The sequence below is a fragment of the Ixodes scapularis genome, unplaced genomic scaffold (assembly GCF_016920785.2).
Source record: "Ixodes scapularis isolate PalLabHiFi unplaced genomic scaffold, ASM1692078v2 PGA_scaffold3__209_contigs__length_174095766, whole genome shotgun sequence".
Taxonomy (NCBI): Eukaryota; Metazoa; Arthropoda; class Arachnida; order Ixodida; family Ixodidae; genus Ixodes; species Ixodes scapularis.
In genome coordinates, this window is record NW_024609868.1 from 63,771,188 (window position 1) to 63,798,190 (window position 27,003).

Genomic DNA, 27,003 nt, shown 5'->3' on the forward strand with positions numbered 1-27,003 from the left:
CTGACGTCACGGTACACCTCACCCAATCAGGGCGCGGCGACCGCAGCGACGCTTGTGTTCGCTCTCGGGGCTAATAGTCGGTGGCGGGTCAAAAACGAAGTGGGAGCTCCTCCCACCCCTTTCCACTTGAGCGGAGCCAACTATGGAGAGGAGGTCGCCTCCTCTCCAGCGTTCGCTCTGCTGAAGTGGAAAGGGGTGGGAGGAGCTTCCACTCCGTTCTTAACCTGTCACCGACTATAGATACTTTTATTTCTTACTAAATATCTTGGGTGCAATTTCCAGTAACCCATAACTGTGACAAGTTAAATTTCTCGGGTCTCCCATGAAATGAGGAAGGGCTTATACCTGCACAAGACTGCTCTAAATGGTGGAATTCTACCAGGACACTGTGGTTCAGATGTTTCTTAAATTCCTGAACAAGGTGGACAGACCATTGAACTGTCATTGATAGAACATATTTAGAGGAATGCAAACTTGTATGAAGACATTTTGGGATAGGTAAAGGACCCAGCAGGAGAGACTGGCTGGTGCCTTCCAGAGAAAGAATTTACATAAACCGTCTCTTCAGTAATGTTTTGTAACCAGGTGGCATCCGTAAAGCTGACATTGTTTCCAAAAGTGGTTTTGAGTAGTAGTTAGTTTAGTAGGGTGTATAGGGTGTAGGTTTGGCTCATTTTGTGCAAATGTGTAAACTAAGAAGGTATCAATGTCCTAGTCATTTCCCTTTGTTAATATACTACTAGGGCATTAGCCACAATTACTGTTATAAAGTTATTTACAGTTCATTATGTGTATATATTAAAACAAATTGTAAAGGGAAAAAAACAAATTTCAAGTAACTATCAAAGTACACCTTAAAGAAAGCATCCAGACACACCCTTGAATACATTTATGAAGCTACTTTTACAACCCTGATTGCAGGACACCTACTCAGAGCAGTCGCAGTTGCCTGTGGTCATGCTGCATAAGCTTGTCAGACAACTGGTTTTATACTAGTTACCGTATGTGCTCAGGTTTTGCTAATACATATTCAAAAGAAGGTTGCTGTAAAAATGCATGTAACAAATGTGGTGAGTGTTCTGCACACATGGAGAAAAATAAGTGCTTGATTGATGTTGGTGTGGCCATGCCTACATCTATTTTGCTAAAGTTCTCTCCATGGAAACAGTACCACAGCCCTTCTAGCACGAAGCTACCATGCAGCCCTACTACCCACAGTAATAAACAAATCAGGCAAGTGTAAATAGGACTGCATTGTTTATTACACATCATCAATGCCCTTTGTTCATTAGTAGTGCAGAATTACATCATGACCCCAGGACACAGTTACTCTCAATACAAGGTAAACATATTTAGAAACTTGACTCCAACAACATGTCAACAAGAAACAAGCATGATAAACATGAACTGCTTGCAATATGTTGTACCCTAGCTGCCTGCAACACCAACATTTAAACCATCAAATACAACAGTAATGGAACTGGAACACTGCATGCTTGCATTGCACTGAAGAACATGGAAAGCAGAGTAAATGTATCCTGGATTTATTTTTAGTCCCTCTTTCACTGTCTTATAGTGAAATATAGAAGTTCTGAATGTCACAACAGCGGGTAGCTATGCACGACAGCGGGTAGCTATGCACGATCGTGGCTACCATATTTTGTCGATGGCTGCTATATTCTTTTTTTCTACATTATGACAGCTACACCTGCCACTACAAACAAACGATGGAATGCAACAAAATAAAAGGTTGGCACGTTCCTTCTAGCACTTGCTTATTTTTCAGACCACAAAAGTTGACATCAAAATACTGATGACTGTCACATACAGCTGTGTATATGACCTTTATCCCACACAGCATTCGACATGTCACACATGCACAAGCACCAAATTCAAGAAGCTCTACTTCTTGAAGGTTGATTTTCCAGTCAACCTTTTTGACACAAAAATCACTATGCTGGAATGGACATTTACAAAAGAAAAGAGGGAAAGAAGGATGTATGGCAGAACGTGCCAACTAAGTGCAACAATTTGACGATTCCAGAGTTCGAGGTGATGGGTGCTTAAAAAATAAACTCTAGATCAACAACTTTCGTGGATTAAAACAATGCGGCAACATTGGCCGCCTTAATGTCTTTGAGCAACAACAAAAAAGAACAAATAAAAGCCACTTCAAATATATCGTCAACACTGCGCTCACATTGCGGTGGAACTGATAAGCATGATAGCAGGTAAAAGCCGCAATGTCCCGGTCAAAGGGTTTCAAGAATGGCTTAGAAATACTCGCCGAAACCTCGCCGCAACTTTTTGTAATTTGCACGGGTCGCCCTGCTCTATGTACCTTCATTGTCGACGCAGTAAACACGTGTCCCTACGGTCAGCATAATCGCGTGTCGCGTGGCTTTTGCGAGTCTGGCGCACGCCTGATGAAAGGGAAACAACTTTGTTCACGAGACGAGAAAACGACCACGAGACGTGTGAAAAGTGTGCCTGGAAGAAACGGGAATGTGCGAGGCACCTAGGTTCTGGTAACTCAAGCCCGCCATCATCACAAAACATACACAGCCCTGCCGCACGCTCCTGTTTAAGACTGCACTCCAAAAACAAACGGAGGTCTCTCGGAAAGCGTAGTTTTCCCCACACTTCCGGAGCTTTTTAAAGTGCAGCTCGTCGACACGAGCGTGAGCAGAACCCGTCGCTTTCCTCGCGGCTTCCGCACGCTGTAAAAGCGAAACTCGGCCTGATGCCGCTATGGGGAGGGGTGTGTGTGTGTTAAGTACGATGGGCAGTAATGCCAATGACACATGACTGACTAGTGGTAGCGGGGGTGGGAAAACAATGAGAGGGATCACAGAAAGCCTAGGAAGGTAGCAGGCCGCGAGCTGCAAGGGTGTCTCGCAGGCTATTGAAGATCTGCAGCTGTATCTCAGGCTTCATCAGGTAAATCTGCTGGAGTAGCTTTTGCTGGTTGGGAGCCCTGCAAAAAGCAGACGAGTGCAACATGGAATTATGCAACTCGCGGCTTTGGACCACACGTGCATCTAAGGTGTACAAAGAAATCTTTTTTTTTTTTTTTTTAATATTGTTGGTTGTTACAGGTAGTGCATTTGGTTACTGTTGCCTTATTAATTTTCACAAAGTCGAAACCCTGTCTAATCCTGTTGCTTGGTCCCTGCTCTGGTCCCTGCTCTGCTAAAACGAAATCCTGTCAGCATTCGGCAACAGATAGCATAAAGAACCAAACTTGACGACATGCTTTTCCGGGCTTGCTGCACAGAAAAAGTGTACTCCATCCCCCTGAAATGCGGAGCTGAGTACATAGGAAAAGCCGGCCAATGTATAAATGATTCATAAAATCGATCCTCATCCAGAACACAGAAAACAATGTTTCATCGGCCTCGGTAACCTTATCAAGATGGGAAATAGAATTCACCAGGCCTGAACTTAAAAAATATTGCAAGTACCCTAAAAACCACACGATCACTGTAGTTGGGCTGTGCCTCGTGGTTCTTCTTCCCGCTTTCCTTCCCCCTTATTACCCATCGTAGTTGGGATCTCGTTCAGGGTGCAATTTTACTGCCCAAAATAAACGTTGCTAAATGAAAGAATGTGGTTGTCCTGTGCTTGTCTTCCATGTTTTTTTCTTTAGATTTAAATGTCCCTGCTCATTACCGTACCCTTGCATAACCTAAGAAATATTCAGCACAATAGCAGTCTGAGTTCCAGGAGGATACATCAGCGAGTCAAACAGCCTCAAACCTCAACCTGTGCCAGACAACCTTAATGCAGAAAAAAAAGAAAAAAGAAAGATGTTTACAAATCTGTAATGCAAAACTAGAGTCTAGTTCTTGAGGGTGAGGAGGGGAGGGTATGACCACCCTCCTCCATACCCTCCCCTCCTCCTCCTTTTGTCCAACTCTCCTCCTGCCACTGGATTTGTTCATGGATGACTGACGTGACACAAAGTTGTGACGTAATTTTCCCCGCTATATTTAGGAGGGAAACTGAATAGGTTACCGGCGTTTGAGCCGGAAGTTTTGTCATCTAAGATGAGGCGTCACGTGACTTAAGGGGCAACACTGGTCTTGGAGCTTTTTTTCTTATTTTATGACCAAACTTAATGAAACTGCACAAGCTTATTCAGCATTTTGTGCTGATTTCATATATCTGGTCATTTTCTCAGTCAGTAGCACTGTCCTCAAAATAATTAAAACTTGCCTGCCTTTGTTTGGAAAAACGATAGAAAACAAACTGCTCAACAAAATATTCTTTTTAATACATGGCTAGATACTACGAAGTGTAGAGAATACAATGTTGGAAGCACTTTTAAGATAAACTCATTATTAGAGATTTTACCACACATTGAAGTTCAGTGCTCAATGCATGGCTAACAAGTAATATAGCAAAAAATCAAATAGAAATTTTTCTAGACTTATATTAAAAAATCTGCTCTCAACATTGTATGCTTCACACATTCAGCTATACATTTCAGGAACGGTTATATTTCTATCTGCTCTAGATGCTGAGATATCCCTCCTGTAAATTTTCAACGTGTCCAAAAATTGTGTTTTGTGAAAACAATGTTTTAGAGTCAACTTCAATGCACATACAGCCCGCATAGATATTTTAAGTTGATTTATAGCTCAAATATTCATTCACGAAATTATAAGCCTGGTAGATTCAGAAGAACAACAGCCATCGCCATTTTCAAAAGCATGCAGTTTTAGGAAGTTTTTGGCTCCAAAGACCCATGTCCCCCCTTAACGCTTCCGGTTCGTCCGGTGCCGGTCGCGGTTCATCCAGCTGCATCAAGAGCTCGTCTTGGCGTGACAGCCGTGCTGTGCTGTATTTGCGGTGATGATGGTTTGCTGCTCCGCAGTACACTGTTTTAACACGAGCCATAAAGGGCACAAGATGTTCCGGTTCCCATGGAAAAAAGAACGGAAGCGGTGATGGGTCGTCGCTGTTAGGCGAGGGACAGAGCAAAGTAGCCTGTGACAGCCAAGCGTTGGTGCCCGTTCATGCGCGGCCCATTTTGTTACAGGTGACCATGTGTTCTCTCTTCAAGTTTAGGCCGCATGAAATGATGGTTTTTACCAGACTTTTGACACCCAGAAAATGGTGTCGATCAATCCGCGAAGGGGTTAGCACGGCCTGTCGTACAAGGCATCTGCGAGAACGCACAATGCGATCTTGCAGACGTTAGATTGCTTACGATCTTTGCAGGCAATCAGTTCATTGCACAACGTTTCGTCGACAGCAGCAGCTCTGGAATGTATGGCTGTGTATGTGCTCTCAAGATTTATAGCTTGGTCGCTTTTCCCAATGTGGAGTAACTTAAAGGGGCCCTGCAAGGACTTTTTTACTGGTTCTTATTTTGCACCGAACCTGAGCGCACTGAACGTAGAAACTTATTGAAACTTTTCTTTCCTCGAAATTCGCTTTATTTTAAAAGTTATAGGCAAATTAAAATTACAAAAACAAGCAAAAAATAACCTCCCTCATGACGTCCTTGGTTGCTTGAGTGGCCGTGAACTAGAGGAGGCATAGTGAGCTAATCGATCGCTCACGGCTGCCGCACTCCCTGTCGACAACACGAGAGGGCGCCACTAAAGCATGTTCTGGATAGGCTGTATGCAGCGGGCGGCCAGAGCGGCTCTCATTGCATTTGCTGCGGGATTAAACACTAATTCGGCATGACACTTCATTGGCCACAAACGACAGCAAACACGGGGTAAAGATCAGTTCAGAATGGGAGCCACTTCGCGCTGCCATACCGGGAAACGGCCAAACCGCAAGGCAAAGCTTCTCGCCGAAAGCCTTTGGAACGCTCGCAGCCGGTCGGATCGTCCTGTCCATACGACTGCGGCGCCACCGCGTACATCCGGGACCTTTCCGTGTCGGCGCCTGATCCCACTACTCCTTTTTAGTATGCGCCGCCTTTTCCACCGCTTGGTGGCGGGTATGTTGACGAGTCATTTCTTGTTTCCGTGCTTTACAAACTGCATTCGTTTCTTTTTTGATCTAAAATACTGAACAAAAACTACTTTTATAGATGATTGAAACGGTTCGCGCCACTAATATTTTGCATTTCGACTAAAAATAATCTTTTAGCGGCTCTGACCAGTAGTAAGCCCAGGACCAAAGACGTCACATTTTGCGCGCTTGCGGTACCGCGGGTCGCCCTCGTCGGTTGAAGAGGTTTCTGCGTCATCTGGTCAAAATATGATGCACTGATATTTAGTTACTCTCCGTGCCCGCTGGCTTGCCCGAACCTCAAGAGACGTGGAAACGGCAAAAAAGGTAGACGCTTAAATATGATTGCAGGGCCCCTTTAAGAGCACTCATTAAAACTCGGCCAACGGATATCAACAGCATAAACCTGAACCTCAGCTCATTATAATGTAAATAAACAAAAGCAAGCAAGCAGAACCTACATCTTGACGAATAATGAAGAGGTCGTGCGACCCTGCGTAGCCCACATCAAAATCTTTGCATGTTTATATAAACTTTCTTACCCAACATCTCAAAAAAAAAAAAAAAAATGTGCAATAAATATGGCACACGGGTGACAACCTAATTGAAGTACAAAAACCGCACAAGTGTTTAAAAGCCAGGGTTCTAGCGTAATCCGATTTTGTCGAAATGAACTTTTGAACGGAGGTGTCTTTTCGATCGCACGAGAAAAGTATGCCAAAGCTCCGACCGGGCATTTCAGCTAGAAGCATCCCACGACGTACATTCGCGCCTAGTTCAGTTGGTGATGTGATCTAGCGTAAGCATCAAAAATAAAAAGCAATGAAGAACGCTGGGTCAAAAGAAAAACAAAATAGCTAATCTAGGCAGAGTTTTCAAGCGAAGATCCAAAAAGCGCGGCACCAGTGTAGCTTGCCACCGGCCGCACTCGCTCCGCGCTTTCATGGCCATTCTCAATGCTTCTGCGTACCGATTCCTACTTAACATATCCGTAGATGTAACTTCAGTAGCTAAGAAATTCGTAAGTCACCCAGCAGCAGAGAAAGCTGGCTCGAATTGATCGGGTTCAACAGCCGCACATGCTTCCATAGCTGCATGGCGCTGCGTCAGCTGCTAGCCACGAACCGGAAGTGAATAATACCCAGAGTGCTTTGCGGCTGCTGTCAAACGCCGGTCACCTATTGGTGTTGAGGTCACATTACTTTCCCCGCTAAATTTAGAGAGGAAATTTAACCCGCTAATTTCCTTGCTAGATTTAGCGAAAACATTTCCCGGCTAAGTTTAGCAGGAAAATTTCCCTACTAATTCTGGCGGGGAAACATCCCATAATGCAAAGCGCGTGGTTACGTTGACACCGATGCCGACAGCGCCGCCACTCAACCCGGGAACGGGCGCCTAAGAGCTGCGCTCTAATAATAAACAAGTGGTGCAACCCTACCTAATAAAACTGTGAAAGTAGACGTTCACAAAGGATGCCATCAGGATCTGGCAGTCGAAACGGTCCATTATTCCGCCGTGGCCGGGAATGATGTCTCCAAAGTCCTGAGGAAGCGGACGAAAACATTCAGTCGCACCAGGTGCAGCAAGGCCATACACATGAGAAGACCAGGCAGAGAGGCACAAACCTTTATCTTGAAAGCCCTCTTGAAACCGCTGGCAAAGAAACCCCCAAAGGGCCCGATGATGGAGCTGAACAGGGAAAAGCTCAGCGAGTGCAGCACAAATGGGTACAATGTAATGGTGGTCCTCAGGTGTAGCTGGAAAGGGGCAACACGTGTCCACTGTTAAAAGGGGAACTCCGCCGACATTTTGAGCTACCTAATCCAAAGGCATAATCTGAATGCGGATGGCTTCCCGATTCCGAAATGCTATGTCGTTCTCCCAGATTCCCACTAGTTAATTAAAAAAGTGATAATTTGTTTGCTGCCGGAACCCAAACATCGTTCTCCCTAGTTTTTCCCGCCGCCCAAGCGTGACGTCACTTGTGTGCAGCGAGGCGCGCGGCCGGCAATCGGGTACGCTGGCGCCCGCCCGCCTTTCTCACGTCTAACAGAAAAAGAACCTGGCCGTTCGTGCTGTTTGAAGCTGATAATTATCTATATTTGCACAAAGTATGGCCTTGGCCTACGTGCCCAACTATAAGAAAGTAAAAAAAAAATGAGAGAAAAATGGAAGCAATTGGAATTTTCATAAAACCGTTTTTGCAACTCGCTATGCTCAAGCCGCGGCTCGCTAGTTTCGTAATATCGCCAGTAAACTCGTTCTCCTTTTATTAGAAGATGGCTGGCGAAGAAAGGTCGAAGAGTCACGCAATACATTTTTTGACGAATTGCCAAAGCACCGCAGAAAATGCTCGGAATGTGGGTACAGATGCCGTACACGCTCCTATGACCTGAAGGAACATGCCATTTGTTTTAGATCTCTTGAAAAGTTGCTGTTGCAGGCGTCAGCACATGTAACTACTTATGTGGCATGAATATGCTCCTTGGTATTTAAGTAATTTAGCAGAAGATCTGTAGATTATTTCTGAAAAGCGCTTCTGGTTGATGCCATTTTCAGCGTTCGTGCGTGTGGCGCGTACATTGCTCGCCTTCCAAAGCAATGAACATGTTCATGCTGGGCTGGGACCTAAGACATGTAGACTGAGATTCTCGTAAACAATGAAATGTATAGAATAGAATGAACTGCATTCGTGTAGATCAGATGGCAGGTTACTGGTCATGAAGATTGTGTTAAAATGACGATTAAAAGAACTTCGCAACCACCAAGCCAAACATCAAGGTGCAATGGAATTCATTCATTTGTTTATTTTCTGTGCTCATGAACAGCTTGACGCCTTGGTAATGATGCACAACAAAATTTTCCCAGGTTAGTTAACACAGTCTTGAAAGCTACGAAATTTGGGTTAAAAACGTCAATATCTGCTCCCCCGAGGGTATTGTAGAAGTGTTGAATACAGCTCATGGGACTGGTTTGGAATGCGTATAAAATACACAAATACACTGTTCATCTCAAAATAAAGAATATTTGCTTGAAGATACAATAGTTCGTGAGGTAAAGAAAGACATCATAAATATTTTAATGAAAAATAAGGTAAAAAATGTTGCTAAAAATAATGTACCCATATTTTTTTCTCTTTACTTTTTGAGTAGAATGCAATGCGTTCAAGCACCCATCCACGAGAGCCCTTGGGAAAAGGGTAATTCTATGTAAGATTTTTTAAAATTAAGTTGGTTTAGCACAGTTTTCATCAGCTGTAAATCTGACATGCCTTCCCTCAACAACATCAATATTATTTTCATGATTAAAAAAAAACCTTTTCAGCCCTATATAAAATTTCTTTGCAATAGAATAAATTAAAAACGTTTTCACCACTTTTTCCGCAAAGAAAATTGCCCGCCAACCATTAAACAAACCAGGCAAGGCTCTATCATATTTTATTGGAGCTCGACATCTGCTCCATAAACCTCTGTAATAGCAGACAGGAATAGCAATATGTCAAAAGTCATGTCTAAATTCAGACTTGAACTTTGTTTAGACGTTTCACTTCTCGTCTTCAACATATCGGCCGCGTGAGTGGAACTCCGAGAGTAGCCCGAGCTAGATTCGACGTCCGAAACAAATATAGTGTTTATAAAAAAATAAAAAAAAAAATATCACTGAACCAGTTGTGAATAACAAATGTGACTGCAAAATGTCGACTATGGTGCTATAGTGTGTACTATTTTTGCCGATTTTATTGGCGCTCCTCTTTGGACAGATGTCGTAATGGTCACAGCTGGCTTGAGTATGCACTTGCTGCTCTTGAAGCTGTTCCAGCTGCTGAAGGATACTCAACTCGCGGCACGCGGCTATAAAGTATTCCGAGCAAAAGTGAAAATGTTTCACGTGACACTAGTTTTCTCGGCACACAGCTCGCACAAAAGCACCTTGACGCGGCTGGCCTCCATTGCTGCCGGGGAACGCTTTTTTCTTTTTCTCCAACGAAAACAAGGGTAAAAAAAAAAAGAAGCTTTTTCCCGGCACTGTTTCTATAATCTACCGCGGAGCAGATATTGCTACCCATTGCAAAGGAACTTTTAACCTTGAAGCTGCGGAAAAATTATCTCGATCGTTGGCGTCCGGAAAGCCACTTCGCGGGCCGCGGCTGCCCGAGTCGCTCGTCTGCCAGCACATTCGTGACGTACGCGGGTAGGGAAAAGTAGGGATTTTTCATTGTTGCCAGTAGTGAGTCGCCACCTGGAACCCTCGCGGCCGGCGCAATTTGAAAATTTAATAACTTCACGGGAAATTTTTATTTTCTTAAAATATTTTGGTTATCTTTTGAGAAAGGGTTATTGACGCGGTATGCAAATTTCCAGCCAAATCGAAGTCTACCAAAAAAATCGGCGGATTTCCCCTTTAAGGCATGTTTAGAAGAATGCATCAATGCTAACAATGCTCGCAGGCCTTTGCCACCTCGTCTTGCAAATGCTAAAGAGCACCTGCATGGTTCTGAGTGTACTGGAGTAATAGAGGAACTGTTGGATAACAAAGCCTGTGCGCCGTTTCTAGGGGACCACGGAGATAGCCAATCATTGTGATTGACAAAAGGAACCCAGCAACTTACTAGACAGGGACAACATCTTCACATGAAAAAGCTATTTGTACAGATCTGATTTACATGAAGGATTATTTTCTTGACATCATTATATACTATGTTTCTTACGTATAGCATGACGATCGGCCATATCTGTGCCCAACGGGAAAGTGGACGTGCGAGCATTGGCCATGAAAAATGTGTTGATTACTCGAGTATATACAAGTGTGAGCACTGGCGTTCATAGCATGTTCGAGCAGGAATTGGTGCCTGATCTGATGCATTGCGAGGCTGCTTTTAATTGTCACATTAGCCAAGTATAATTGTTTTTTTGTCCCCAAGTTGTTGAGATTATTGACAAATATCTTCACTGTTAATTGGAATTGGATTCATCCCAAGATACTGCAGCAAACTCATTACTGAATTCATAGCCTAAGTCTTGACGACCGTTAAGTGCGGTGGGCTCTAAGACAAAGGAATGAATGTACCTTTTTCGAATATGCACAGTGCCTTCAAATGTTATGCCTCCACATGACTGCCCATTCCTAGCACTTTTGGTCCTAGTGGCTTCAGTTACAACTAGCCAATCACCTTCCAGCTGCTTATTCACTGCCCAAATTCAGCTGGCCCAAAGAATGACCAATTGCCGAGTTGCCGACAGTCACCCAGTATTTTTGCAGCATTGTAGTGACCTTAAAGGGGCGATGCAACAATTTTAACGTCGAAAGAATTTGTGGTTTTAAATTTTTACATTGTTTAACTTGCCAAAAGGAATGGAGAAACCGCCTCATTCTTCTGAAATATCATGAATCCGTTGTGTAATAGCAAAAAAAAGAATGGAAATATTTTGTGATACGCAGCCGCTTGGTGGCCTTTTGAACTAAGGCATGACGCGCAATGGGTACAACGTAATAAGTTGGCAAGATGTGCCATATGTGCTCAATCAAATGCTATATTTGATAAATATTGTTGTTTCAACATGAGTAAATGCATCAAAAACTTCAAATATTTAAAAAGTTGTACCATATTCAATTTTAGTGGTGCCATCTGCTTGAGGTGAAAAAAAAAAGAAAGCCGTTTACAACCCCCTGTAACGCCGAATTAGAGCGCAGCACTTGAGGAGGAGGAGGGAAGGGTACTGAGGGTCACGTGCATTCGGGGGGGGGGGGGGGGGGGTCACGTGATTTCACGGTTACGCCGACGGCGACACCGCTCAAGCCGGAAACGAGCACCTAAGAGCTGCGCTCGAAAACTGTTCCTCCCTTGAGCCTCACCTTGTTATGCGGGCTGAGGCTCAAGAAGGCTTACCAAAAGGCAAGCTCTTTGCTCTCCCCCCCACTCCCCTTCTCTACATCGCACAGGCAAACCCCCAAGGTCGCCATGTGAATCCCAAGCAGAGGCCGCGCTTGCTGGGGGCTCTGAAAGAGAACCCAACCGCGGATCCTCCCTATCCCCACTGCACGTCACGGCGCACGTGACCCGACTCTTAAGAAGGTGTAAGAGTTGAGAGTGGTTTGGAAGCGTCCAAAACGTCAAAAGTTTGGCTTTTCCTTTTTTTCTAAATAACAAAGGTGCATAGGCAAAATCTGTTTTTCGTTTTCTAGTCCAGACGTGACAGCGAACAACTACCACAATTATTTGACAGAAGTCGAAAACATTGTTGCATGGCCCTTTCTAAGTATGGGAGCTGCAACGAATACTCACTGAAATTAAAGAAAATGAGAAAAGTTTGATTGAAAGTATGTGACACTTCTCCATGCAAGATGTTCAGTTACAGTAGACTCATTAATTCAAACTCTAGGAAATCACGAATGTTGTTTGAATTATCAGAAACTCATCTAAATACGATGCAAGATAAAGCTGTTATGTGTTATATGGACGGCTACACATACAACACAGATATTTTATGATTTCCTCTACAAGGCCTATTAATCATAAGCAGGCATGCCATGCCACATATGAAACATTGGTGAAATGTATGAGATATGTTTAATCATCCCTAAAAGGTTGTTCATTGTGGACTGCTTAGACAGCACAAGACACCTCAACACAAAATTAAGTTTGTTATCTAGCAAAAAAAGTAGTCTATCGTAAACTATTAGCCCTATAGAGTGTGCTTCTTACCGAGCACCGATGCACTGCAGAGAAGCAACATTTGCAAAAATGCCCTCTGTGGGTGTTGCTTCTCCGCAGTGCACCGGTGCTCAGTAAGAAGCACGTTTAACAGGACCACAAGAACAAAAAGTATGGATTACACGAAAACAATGTTCGAATTAAATGGCTTGTAAATACAACAAAAACAGTGGGGCAACCAAAATTTTGAAATTTGTTTGAATTAACCAGAAGCAGACTTGTCCCCGTTACTTCAAAAAAGTAATTAATTACAGTTACAATTACTTGGCCTAAAAATGAATGGATTCCCATTATAAATTACTCCCCATAAAAAGTAATTGATTAATTACTTCGTTACTTTACTCAATTACTTTGCATTACTCCAAAGAAACACGAAAAAGAATCACTATATACTGCGTGTTTGAGGGGGAAAACTTTGGGTGCCATAAAAATTAAAACAAAAATAAAACACATTCAGTACTATCTACTCATTACTTTAGGTTAATAAATTTAGGAGAAGGAATCTATCAAGATTTAAAGGACTTCAACAGGTGTTTGAGATAAATGAGTCCTGTGCTGTCCAATTGGGACAGAACTAAATCCCATGAATATGTGACGAATGCTTACTTATCAAAACCAAAACGTCACACGAAATATTAATGCACAATCTTTCAGTTGAACTGGTTTTGCCATTTAGAAATTATTAAAAAGCACAATTGTCAGTGAACAGCATGCTTCTATGTCTTTCACACATATACAGGCAGCTTCTGAACTCCACTGTCCCAGTGAGTCACTGTTTATTCTCAGAAAACTCGGGCTGTGTTCCCTTTCCCTAAAATTTTGGTCTAAGTTCCCACAGGTGCAATCCACTGACGAGATCCCTAGAATTCTCGTTTCTAAGAAGTGTTCTGCTTTAAAGTTCCCAGCCGTTTTGGTTGTGTTCCCCAGCGAGCTTACTGCCTGCTGTCAAAAGTTACTGTTAAAACTGACAGCAGGGCCGAAGCTACATTTTTTTTTCTGTTCCAATGAACTGCTGCCATCGCACTCCATGCTTTCGCTTACGCATCCTCTAGTGCGAAGTCAGGTGACAGAAGCCACATAGCTGTATGGTCCTGCCTGTATTTAGCTTTCACGGTGCTGTCAAGGATCAGCAGGGACGAGGTCTCATTAGAGCTTTTTCTGTGTTTGAGGGGTGGGCATGTCTAGGCAGAAACATCACAAGCAAAGGACGATTTCGTCTGTAAAAGAAAAAAAACAAAAAACGATTTGTTTGTGGGGGACAGGGCGCGGAGGAAAGAAGGAGTGGGGGTGGGGGGGGGGGGGAGTAAAGAGCGGACATATGCTCTACAGTCCTACTCGACACAATCCCCACGCGACGGTTTAATGGTCCATTATTTTTCTGCTGTTTAGCACACTCGAAACAGTCCATTTGTTTTCCAAGAAGTCGAAGCCTGTTGCCTTTATGTAGACAGTCGAATCCTCCCAGCCTGGCTGACCGTACGAACGAGTCTAGAAACGGACTTTAGCTGGGCTCTCGTGCTTTCCGTGAATTCCTTTCCTTTCCCTCACCAGCACTCCCTTTGCGAGCGAACCATTGTCTTGTGTTACCATGCTAAAAGTGCAAAGGCCATTGCATTGCTCTTCTTCCACTCTATTTCCCCCTTTGATGGGACGGAAGAATTGTCACGAGTAATTTCAATAATTTGTTACTGAAAAAGTAATTAATTACATTACAAATCACATTTTAAAAAAGTAACAGATTAATTACTAGATTACAAGAAAAGTAATTAATTACAAGTGATCCCGTTACTTGTAACAGATTACTTTCAAGTCTGACCAGAAGTATGAAACATCAGAGTTTGAATTTTAGCGAGCCTACTGCATTTCATAATCAACTAAACGAAAAAGAATGCCAGGGGTGACGGAGGATGAGATGGCTGAAGGTTAGCATCGCAACTGACCAGATGGCACAGTGTCTCGATGAATGCTGGGAAGCCATACTCTGTCGGCTGGAACAGCGGCGAAGGATCACAGTCCATGGTCATGCGTTCCAGCTCGTCGGAGTACTCGATGGGGCAGACGAAGTATTTGAACTGGCACAGGTACTGCGAGATCTGCACAAACAAAGAGCTCCATCAGCCCAGAAGGACCACACAGTCGCGAGAGTCCTCGCAACAATTCGGGCTGACCACGGCAGACTTACGCAGGCCCCGAAAAAGACAGTTGCAATGCCTCCTCCTATGAAGCCCTCCCAGGTCTTTTTAGGAGACAGCTTGATCAGTGGGGTTTTGCCAAAGAAGAAGCCAAACAGATAGGCCATGATGTCGTTGCACACTATCATGGAAACTGGTGCAATGAACCTGAAAGGAGTTGCCTTGGGTAAGGGTGTGCCCAGACTCCAAAACTCATTCTTCTAAGTAGACAGAGTAAATATTTGGAGAGTCAATACAGACGCCTCAATAGAGTACTCAATTCCGTATCTGCTGCTAAAGCAAGACCATTGCCAATCCACCATTACGGTGGTGGTGAAAATTGCTCAGAAATGTCACAAAGACTAAGAAACTATGGCACATCAATCCTCAGTTTGATAAAAGTTGAGTGATGTCAACAGTTCCTTGTACAATGTTGGAAGCATAATTCTAGCACTTATTGTTCAAAAGTGCACAAAGAGAGAATATACTACTCTGTAACACTTCAGCTCATCAGAACCAAACAAAAGCAAACTGAGACAAAGTAGATTCTGAGCAAAAATTAATATAAATCCCTCATAAGCACATGCTTGTATGCTCTTTCTTAGGGACATGCCACAGTGGGAAGTCACACGGTACAGTGAAAACGTGCTGCAATGCCCTAAACATTGTGACAAGGAACTTACCAGATCAAACCTTCAAACATGTTTTGAATGAGGAAATAAGACTGGGTGACAATGATGACCAGTGTCACATGGGTCCAGGCAAACTAGATTTTTGTAGAGATGTGAAAGAAAATCTGCAATTAGTGACCAGGGGAGCTCTTGTGACCCAACAACACCCCCGCCACTCACAAGAGAGAACTGACGCATGTAGTACTTCTTGACGAGGCTGAGTACGAACCAGATGAAGCCAAGGAGGTACAGGCAAAAGGAGATGAAGCGATGGTATCGCACCAGTGGCTTCAACGAGTCCTTAAAGGATCACAAAGAAGAGAGAAAAGCTTAACACTCCCCTCAATGGATGTGCAAGATCTTTGAAAAACTTGTCAGGTATGTTGATAAGACATCAGCTGTATAATCATTAAAAAAACATATTTACAGTTGATGCAATGCCTATAGTCCTACTTCCTTTGCATTGTATTTTCCTTCCCGTCAAACACAAACATAATGAGCAATTAATAAAATAACTGAAGAGGAATGTAACTGTTCCCAAGTTGACAATATGGAAACCAACTCCACCCTCCTTCTTCTAGACATGCATCTTACTTCTATTTTCAACTGGAGAGCAGATACTATAACAGCAACAAAATTAAATGGGTAGACATAACTTCATTAATCAGTCAGCCATATCATCAGTGTCTCATGACTGAATCACTAGATCACTTGGAACATGACTTCAAAGGGCAACTCCGCTCAATTCCGAAAATGTCGGGATAATGAGCGATTTCACATTAAAAAGCACTAATAATAGACACTAGGTCATTTGCTTCGCAAAAATCAGGATATATATATTGTTAAATCTTACTTTAAACATGAGCGGAAAATATAACCAAAACTTCGGGCCCGTCTGGCAACATTGGCCTCGGCAACATGGCTATCATGTGGTAAGAAATGTCACATGATCCTCTACGCAACGACAGGCAGAATAAGGGTGGGCCAGCAGGACACCGTTGGGACGGGCGTGTGCCAGACACTCTGCCAGGCGTAAGTGTCATCTGCACCGCATTCTCCACCACGTTTTGGTGCCTATTACATTTGACGACGTTGGGACAACTGCGGCATCAGTCTGCGCATGCAGTGTGAACGGAACTCCGAGAGACAATAAGGAGTTTTTGTAGATCGTTTTGGCAGTCCCGCAATGCTCTCCGCAACCGCAACATTCTCTGCAGGCGCAGTAGCGGCTTCTTTGTTGCGAAGGACTTAGCGCAAGGGGGAAATGCAGTCTACGAAAACTTCCTAATAATCACAAACGGTGAAATGACGACGAGGGTTGAGACGTGGGAGACGACAGTAAGGGCGGGATAGCTGAACGGCTCCCAAAAAGCGTGCGCAGGCACGGTACACCCATCACGTGGACACCGTTGAGCGACGAAAGGATGCGTTGCCGACGTGACCCGTTACGCTTGCCTGGAGAAGTAAAAACAAACAAAAAGGGGCAATGATGACGTTTAGGTCAATGTTGGGCATGCCAATGCCACAGCCTTGACTGCGCTGTTGGTTGCGCCAGAATTCGCCCACTAGACTCAGCTGGTTTTGACAATTTGAAGCGTTGCAAAGTTTGCCGGACCGTTTAAAAAACATTTAGACAGAACTAGGTCGTAATATTTGACGTTTGGACTTCCTAGGTGATGCTGAAGAGGACTGCATTGTGTTTTCAAAAACAAAAATGAAGCGGAGTTGCCCTTTAAGAGCATGCTTCAATGAGGTGGTAAGCTGAGTGACTTGGTAATCGTTAAACATATTGAAAAAGAGCACACAAAAAGTCTATTTGTCCCGTAACCCTTCGTCCCAACCTTTTGTGGACTATTTTTTATTATGTTTAAACTCTTTGCCCTCTTTGGTATGAGGCAATTACTAAAAGAGGTAGGATGACATTAAGAGCGTGACCACTCCCAACGGCTACTAACCGTCCGGCTAACGAGCACTCCAAAGTAATCCACCAGGCTTTCTCCGTAGAGGAAGTAGTTGGACGTGATAAGGAAGTACCAAGAGAGCGACCTGAACCAGGGGAGCCCGTGTACCCTGTACACCGCATATCCAATGGCAATAATCTCTTGGAAGCATTTCACTTGAATGGCTAAAGTCTGCAGAGAAAGGTGCACAAAAATTGAGCAAGGCACATGTCACGGAGCCCAACACTAGATGCTAGGGAAAGGCTGCGACGAGTAGCCGTGGGTCCGAGAGGTGCTTACGAGAATCATTAGAGCCAGGGGGCCCATCCATATGATAAATGCAAATCCTCCAACCATGACAAGGGAGAAAATGCCCCTCACAACCCAGTTCCTCCATCTGCAGAAATAAAAAATAAAAGGGATGTGTGAAGCATTACTAGTATAATAAGGTAGCACAGAGATCAAAGTCCAGAGGCTCTTTGAGGTTTGTTGCTTTGAGAAAGTTCCACTAGTATTACTGTAATACTAAAATATCTTGTGCCTGTGTATGCAGGACATGGGAGCCGTTAATGAACCATGCAGATGCTGAGCATGATGCAAAAATGCAATTCCACAATAGCGCAGAAAGAGGGTTAGCCACACTCTGGGAAAGTGCAATAAATATTATTTGTAAAGAATTTTCTGAAAGCCAGAGTTTAAAGGCAAAGGATGCCACACGTCAAGAAGCACATTGCTGAGGAAAGGAGAAGAGGTTCCCTCCTTTCTAGGACAGAAAACTGTGGCTGGGTTTTCTATTTTTTTTTTTTTTTGTTACTTGCATGTCAATCTTTAAGCTAGGGAGAGAGCAGAGGCTGATAGACTTTAGACATATAGAATCTCACCGAAACACTGAATTCAGATCTCTACATCAAAGCATACCACATCCCCATTTGATGTTACATTGTGAATTGAGGATATCACATGTCCTCTTGATTTGCAGGAAACAGGAGGGGTGGTACAAAAGTAATACCTCCAAATTGTTTTCCCACAAAGTATGGCATACTTATTAAAGATATATGCAGGGGTAATTGCTATATTTTTTTTCCACTACTTTGTTATTTCTTAATAAAGTCTATTAATGTATGTTCTTTTTGTTTTTGCTACAGCTAAGGAATATGCTTAACTCGAGTCTAGAACAGTACTGGCCTCAATTTCGGAGACTGCCACGCCAATGCCGCCTGTATACTCTGTGCATGTCAGAAGCGCAATCCAAGCCCATCGTAGCTTCTCTTTTTTTTTTTCTCTTGCCCTACTCTCCCTTTTCTTCCGCGACGGCATAAGGGGGCGCTGCCTGTGTAGGACTGAAAAGATGACTCGGCCAGCTTTGCCAGGCGACGAGTGGGGGTGGTGTTCGAGCTTTCGTCGCTCAGGCATCAAGGTTTCGCTCTCAATCAATCATCCCATTAAGGTTGATCTGCATAAAAAGGGGGAGAAACACGAGAAGTGTGCACAGCTATTCGATAGGTTGATACCCCGTGTGCGTGCTGTCCTGAAAGAACATCCAAGACTTGAGAAGCCCCTCGCAGAGCTACTGAAGGTAGCTGCACCAGCTGTCGCCTTTAGCCCGCTCCTGAGGTGTAAAGCTAGTGAGGACGAAGCTCACCGCAAGCGGTTTGCAGAACTCGTGAGCAGAAGGTTCATAAGCTCACACCTTGTCAACCATGCCTTTAAGGAGAATGAAAAACATGATGTTTACAAGGCTTTTGCAAAGAAGCCGCTCTCGCGCAAGTATATGAAGTTGTGAGATGAGTAGCAGCGCCATTTTCTTGTTCTTACAGTATTCATTTTTGTTAAAAGATGAATAATCTCTGGAGAAGGGGAATGAGGGGACAAACAAAATCTCCATCAACAGCTCATTTCCCTTCTCCAGGGATTATTCATCTTTTAATATTATCCAGCTCACCTGCCCCCCGGCATTAAATGCATTAACTTAATCTTTGTTTCAGTTATTAAAAACATATTCCTGTTGAGGCATAAAAGTTGGAAGATTTATTTTGTGTTTTAAAGTTTCAGACTGCACACTATGTGTCTTTTGGATCGCTCCAGTCAAAAATGTGTATTGGTATATTTCTGCATCTGTTTATCGGGCAAATGTGTTATTGCTTTCATGGATATTTCTGAATACAGTCAAGTACGACCCACGTAAAGCACACCTTTAATGAGTAGAATAATCCTAGAATTATAGCAACATATCTGGAGCACACCATTCCAAATCGCTCAAAATCCCTGAAACCAACCTTTATGACTATGTAAACTAGGATTTATCTTGTGTCTAGCTGGAGGCTTTGAAAATGTGGAGAGACGAAGCATGTTTATAATAAACACACTGGATGTGTATAAAATCTTTGTAAAATGTCTTCCTGTTCATTTCTGTTTCTTCCAATTTTTGAATATCTGTTTTTTTCATTTCTGCTTAGTTGACATTCATCACGGTGTTTCTGCCAGTTTTCTTGAAGAGTCGCAGGTGAAATAAGTGCACAGAGCCTACAATGAAATTAATGTGTTTTAATCTTAATTAATCTGCACAAAAATTTTGTGCAGACATTTTGGGTATGCCAATATTCTAAGTTATGGTGGCAATTAACAGACACAAAAGAATATTTTCGATTTGTTTAAACAGTAAACAACCTGGCTCCTAAATATTACCACTTGCTAGCATTTTTTTTTTTACATCTTTGAAATTTGGATATTTGCAGACACGCAAAAGGTACTAGTATTTAGTATTATATTGCCTCAATTATGCACTAATATCCACAGTTCATGATGCCAAGACTAAAACACGCATTCAAAGGCGTCCAACGTGATACATTAAATGCACAGGTTCTCTTGTTCTTCCAACAGCTCTTCCAAGACCACCCAAAAATTTCCTAGCCATTGAGGTGCAAGATGCTTTTAGGGGCAAAGTCCGTGCTCACATCGATCTTGCTGGTGCTCAGACTCATGCTCGTGAGCTCACGTGCTCACATGCTCGTGTAAATAAAAAAAAAATGATGAGAACAAAAAAATGTTTGCGCAGTTGACAGGATTTGAATCTGTGCGGGGAGACCCCAATGGATTTCTAGTCCATCGCCTTAACCACTCGGCCACGACTGCGGGACGAGTAGGGGGCTCTGAGATGTGGTAGTAACTCAAGAGCTGGGGATGTCATGGATGAAACGTTGCATGTAGCCGCTCAACGTCTATACAGGAGAGGGCGCTGCGGTCAAATGCGTATATAATCGCGTTAAACTTTGCATGAATCGGCTCAACGTTTATAGACGAGAGGGCGCTGCGGTCAAATGCTCAAATGCGTATATAACCACGTTTCATACCACACATTCTCTTTCCGACATGGATGAAAACGAACGAAAGGCTCGGCATGCTGCGGCTCAGCGTCCACGCAGACAAGCACCACCAGAGCTTCGCCCCAATCAACATCATTCACCACGTGGAGATGCGGTCAATTTTTTTTCTGCACATTTCATTTACACAACTAGAAGGACGCACGTGGTGGATCACATGCTGCACAGGCTGGCGTTTGAAGCGGTAACTTTGAAGCAAAAATCAAATGGCACGTATCACATGCTTTCGTTGTCGCCTTGTTTTGACATTATCATACATTCTAATATTTCCTACAGAACATGCGAGCTTGTGTAACTACCCCCAGCGCGCTTTTTGATGCCTGTGTAATTTAAAGAAATCTATACAAATTTCTAAAATATGGCGACGACTGCTGCAGACGCCAGCTCGTGTACTCACAAGCTCATCGCCCTAAAGCGCTCTTTGCTGCCCCCAGTTCGGTCATCTACTAGCGATCCTACAGACGTGGCGTCCTCACCACGCTCAGCGTACAACAGCGGGCCCCCATTTTATTCGGCGCCGATTGCCGGGCACAGAGTATACAGGCGGCACTGGCCACACACAGCTAGAGCTACCCCTCGTCTAAAGAATGTCATCTTTGGAATGTGTCCTTTAGTAGACCAAACAAGAATGCCATTTTCTGGATGATGACAAGCTGACACAGTTTGTCATAATCTATGAAGTCGAGGTCAACACAGCAATGAGACACATAAATAAACATAAATAATAATAAAATAATTGAGGAATTACTGAAAAATTACCAAAGCTCTGTGAAGGATGTCCATGCTCCCTTGCATTCATCCATATCAACATGGATTACTGCTCGACAGAATGATCCCGATTAATACCATTAAGAAATAGGATCAACTTTGCGAGAATATAAAAAGCTTTGGAGGCATTACTTTCGTAACGCCCTTGAGTGAGTGAAAGCAATGTTTATTATATCTTTTCTTTGGCAAAATCGACTGTTGCCTGTGCACTTAGTGTGCACATGTCACTGTCGATAGGGAAGGTGACTGGGTGAAAAAGAAAGGAAAGAAAGAGAGAGGATTAGGTTTGAGGGGGAAGGGAGGGGGGGAGCGAGATGCAGGGGGATGTCCTGGCCATCGCCGGCATGTCGAGTCATAGAACGACCCAAGCCTCAGAACGCAAAGCCTGTCGAAGTTTGATGTGGAGCCCTTTGTAGTTGAACACTCAACTGAGAAGATGCGTAATGCATTAGTATCAATTTACTTTTTACTGTAGCTTTGTATTACGGTTTCTGTTCAATATTCAAGTGGTGGCTCCTCCTCCCGTCTTGTTACATAAGAAACTCCATAAAGTGACTGATAACGTAAAGCATTCAAAAGTGAGCTATTGTCTATTTGAGGGCACTAGGCATCTGGCTTGTACAAATACATAGGCAGTAGAAGGTAACTCTTCCAAACTTTCATGATTAATGTAGAGCCCAAGTAATTTTTTTAAGTCTTATATTTGCTGTTGAATAATGTGAGGGTGATGCAGAAATTATCTGTACCCTGGCTGGGGACTTAATTTTAATCAAAACCTTTCCAAACCCAAGCCTGTCATGGATTATTGCATAGGCAAAGCCTTGGCTGATTTGCCAATGACCTGCCGCTTGTTTATCCAACAGCATCAGTTTACAGTTAAGATGCATGCTCAATGTCCTTATCAGTTGTGGACGTGCGTCCGCCTCCTTCTTTAGCGCTGGAACTTGTGTGTTCCTTCCTTGAACTTCTGTATTTATTCAAATCAGTGTCGGGTAAAGTACATCTAAAAGGTACTTAAAGTGAAGTACAAAGTAAATGATAGGTTACATACTTCAAGTAAAGTAGTAAGTACACCGGGCACAGTGTACTTGAAGTGAAGTACTACAAATACAATGTACTTCCAGTAAAGCAAAAGTACTTTAACACAGCCTTTCATGATGCCCTTACATTCCTTTAAAGTATTTTTTTTTTGTTTAAACTGGTACTTATAGCCCCAGAACTAATCGGAGCTGCTTTAGTTATTTTAAGAAATGGCGGCGAATATTGGGGCAAGTAAGTGGCCAGAGTGTAATTATTTTTAGAAATGTCGTCAAATTCAGAAGTTTCACTGACTTCTGGATTTGCCGCCGGCTGCACTGGCTTGCACCCAAGGGGGTTAAACGTAACAGGAGGGAGTATGGCGTCAGCCCCATAGCTTCCTCAAGCAATTCTCTAGTGGAGTAGTGTCCTCCCCAAATATTTTTTTAGCTCCTCGCTTGCGTTCACCGAGCGCGAAATAATGAGAGAATGCTCTAATGCTCTGGGAAAGCTGCCCCCAGTAAAAACGGAGAAATACATTGTCTGTTTGCGTTTCTGGTGAGAGTAGAATATCCCTCCAGGTATTTCTTCAAAGTTGACAATACACTGGCCCTTCTGTGATACAAATTTAACAAGACCAAATTTGGGGAATGTACCTTGAAGTCGGGAGTTGTACTTTCCTCGGAAAGTACCAGAAAAAAAACCTTTAAGTAAAGTACAAGCATATACTCAGAAAATGTACTTTAAGTGAAGTACACATTTTCTAAACCTACTTGAAGTGGTATTTAGAGTACTCCTAAACACTTATTCAAACACTTCTTTGCAGCAAAGTACTTCCTTCTTACTGTACACTAAATCTTCTGTAAATATCAACACCAAACACACTCTACAACCACAAAAATAAAATAAACAATGGTGCAGCCATTCTTTCTCTTACCCCAGTCACAACTCAACTGACTTAACATGTCCAGACCATAGAGTTATTATAATGTACGCTAGAGGTTCAAGTGGCGCTAGTGTGCTGCTGCAAATTGAAGCAGACAGCAACCAGTCGGAAATTGACTTCCGGTAATGCATTTTTATGAAAAAAAGCGAGTGCATTTTCTCGCTGTGCTCGATTATCAGAGCAAATATCACGAATATTTCGTACGTACTGGCACATTGGAACATTTCTCAGTCACGCAGACGAAATAACTGGTCAGTTACAGCATTTTTATTTGAAATTCGTGGCATGAAAAACGGTGTTAAAACCGCTTCGTGCGTGTATTTATGTGCACTGTCGGACACTGTTAGCGCGAACACGGCGTCGGCGCTTTCCAGCATGGGGGATATACGTGCCAAAACGAACGAATTACATGTGAAAAACCAAGAGAGACGGCAAGAACTACGCAGTAACACTGGATAAGTAACTCCTTATGCATGCAGACGATCAAAATAAATTGAAAGCCACGTAATATACTAGTAGTCAGATATGCAATAAATAAGTACTGCTTTATTCTTTCTGCTCGTGAATATGTGCGAAGATGCTTGTTCTGGGTTCAAATCATCAGCCAAACGCTCCAAATCTTTGCAAATAGGGAGAAGCAGAGAACAGGTTCCTGATTAAAACTGCCGGACATAGGAAATAATGAAAAGACACACCTTTCGTAGCCCACATACTTTATTTTTTTAACAGATCGTCAAGATGCACGACGGAGTCATTTTCATATGCTGAGTGACAGAACGGGCATATTAGCAATATATAAGTGCCACCGGAATGCTAGCGAACCTTGAACGCACTCTACATTCCTTTCGATTGTTATTTTGCTTAGAATCGTTGCTCATTTTTACATACCTGCCATGGAACAGAGGTTAGGGCCTGAAATATAGTGAAGTTTAACATCGTTCAATAGTAAAGAAAAATGCTGTAACTAAAGCAATTACACATTCACCATATCAATAAAGGTACATACTATCCGGTACAACTGAAATAAGAAGAGTTATTCGTGTTATTTTCCGGCGAAGATACAAAATTCACGCGCGTTTTCCCATAGGGATGCACAGGAGCACCGCAAAAGTAGACTGGTTGCCGTCTGCTTCAATTTGCCTCCCGGAAGTCGCATAGACACTAGCGCCAGTTGAACCTCTAGCGTACACTATAATAACTCTATGGTCCAGACTTGCACAAGAGTGATTGGAGAGACAGCGACCTCGTACGAAAAGTGCTAGTAAGACAGTAAAGTCAACAGAAGTTTTGACATATTCAGAGTGCAGATAATTTTTTAATGACCCTCAAATATATGACTTTATCAATGCATCTTCACCACAGCCCTAGTCATCTTTCTGATGAATGCGAAACTTAGCCACGCAACTCTGTGAACAGACATGAAATGAACAGGTTGACAAACCTCTTTGGGAGGCTGCTCAACACGTTGTCCAAACATGCGTTTGTCTCATCCGACGCCTGTGGCAGGTCCTTTGTGAGTGCATCCACCTGACTCTCTTCGGGGAACTTCTCGTCGTCCGAGTCAACCACGTTTGTCGTCTCTCCAGTTTCCTTGTGGGGCGAAACAAAAGAGAGAGCAACTATGCAGACGTTTCCTAAAAAACAAAATCTGCCAGAAAAAAAAAAAAAAAGTTTTTGAGAAGCTTCACACAGACAGCTGATGTTTCACTAAGAGAGTTAGCTTCAGAGCTAATCTTTGCTGCGTCAACTGTCCGTCTGAAGTTTTTTTTTTTTTTTTTTTTTTCCTGAGGAGTTTCTTCGAACCTGTGAGGTGGTGAGAGCTGCTGTTGTGCGTACAGGCATAATTTCCTGTTTCGTGAACACAGTATCAATGCGGACGAGCGCCGCGTTCAAACCGGACGAAAAGAAGCTTTACTCTCGTACGACACAGCTGTAGACACCTCGTCGACTTTATTTGTTGGATCCCAAATTTCCTTTCATAGGACTCCGTGCAGTGTCCGATTATCTCTCTTACTACGATATCCGAAACGTGAACAGGATTTTTAAACAGCTGTGCTAGGGAGTTACACAAGAATTTCGTGATTCTGGAGTGCACGGCGTAAGCACATTGTCTTTTGCCACGTGGTAAACAAACCTGTATCTGCAGATCGTTTATCTGCAGCGATTTCAAGCGTCGAGCCCTCGGCGTCAGTAAAAGCTCCCGTTTACAAGATAGTACTAGCACACTGTGTCAGCAGCAGCCAGCATCTTTTCTTTTTCTTCTTTTTTTTGCGGCTTCCTACGACGCGAGTCACACGGATTGGGTCGAAATTTAAACCACAAAGTCCCGAGTTTAAAACATCACGGAAGAGATACTTCGAAATGGTTTCTTCTAAGAGGAAAAGCGAGCGAAGGAGCAAATAGGCTTATCTGTCAAAAAAAAGTGTTTCCGCTTTTTCTTTTCATTTTTTTTTTTTTTTTTTTTTTTCGGGGTGCAGGTAAGGAAGTTTGGCACGCTGCAAGCCGGCCACATTTTCACGATTTCCAAAAGGGCGTAGTGCCGACCCTTAAAATGCGGGCAAACCGTTCACGGCTCGACGCGGCCCAGCTTACCTTGGCGGAGGCAGCGGAGGCATCTTTGGGCTCGCCGTCGGTGGTGGTTCTCTTGCGGAGCTCCGACATGGCTGGTCGCGGGCGACACAGGTGTTACGACGTAGCGGTGTGCTGCACGCAGGTGTGCAGTGCCGGGCAAGACGTCTGCCGAACCTAGAAACGAAGAAATTTCCTTCTCAGCAGCGAGCGAGCACCACCACCGTAGATCACTGTTTGTTTACATCGATCCACTCTCCGCAATCATAGCAAACGCCGGCGCATGCTCAGAGGAGGCCGAACCAGCTGAAGCCGGGGAGGAAAAAGAGTAGTTACGCAGAGCGCCGCTAGGGCAACAAAAGTTCCCCGAGTTGCTCTCTCTCGCCTTGTGTGCCTAGATCTTAGAGCGTCCTCAACTACTCGATTGTGGTCACTTGGGTTATGAAGAGCCGAAAACGTCGCTCGTTTGCAAGCGTCTGCAACCTTTTCTCAGCATCTCCTCCCACTTTTCCCGTCCCCACGTAGTGACTCACGCGTGCACATGGCAACTAAATTGCGCGGAAACGTCCGCCATTAAATTGCAAACGCTCTCCATGGTTTAAGTTGCATCCTCTTTTAAATTTAGTCTCTTTTCTCTCGGCTGCTCCGGTCCGCATTCGCATCTTTCGCATATTTTGCATTTTCTATTTTTCGTTTTGTGCGCGCTCGTTGCTCTTAAAGTGCTTTCTCCCTCTCTCTCTCTCTTTTTTTTTTTTCTCTCGTTTTGGTTTTGTGTTGAAAGGGATTCGTTTTATTGTTGGATAGGAAACGGAGAGAGGCCATTACAACGATCGTAAAAGGCGCGCTTTTCAAAG

At 43.5% G+C, this 27,003-nt stretch overlaps 1 protein-coding gene across 1 annotated transcript; it reads right to left on the bottom strand.

Moving 5' to 3' along the window:
* Positions 1 to 1,240: 1,240 nt before the first annotated feature.
* Positions 1,241 to 26,480, bottom strand: LOC8040547 (phosphatidate cytidylyltransferase, photoreceptor-specific). Its single transcript, XM_029976707.4, has 11 exons — positions 26,174 to 26,480; positions 25,023 to 25,171; positions 17,771 to 17,867; positions 17,486 to 17,662; positions 15,711 to 15,830; positions 15,543 to 15,625; positions 14,871 to 15,027; positions 14,629 to 14,781; positions 7,602 to 7,733; positions 7,415 to 7,518; positions 1,241 to 2,977 (listed from the first exon to the last, which is right to left on the bottom strand). Exons 1-11 carry the CDS (start codon positions 26,240 to 26,242, stop codon positions 2,860 to 2,862), a joined length of 1,359 nt encoding a protein of 452 aa, XP_029832567.3. The 5' UTR covers positions 26,243 to 26,480; the 3' UTR covers positions 1,241 to 2,859.
* Positions 26,481 to 27,003: the final 523 nt, after the last annotated feature.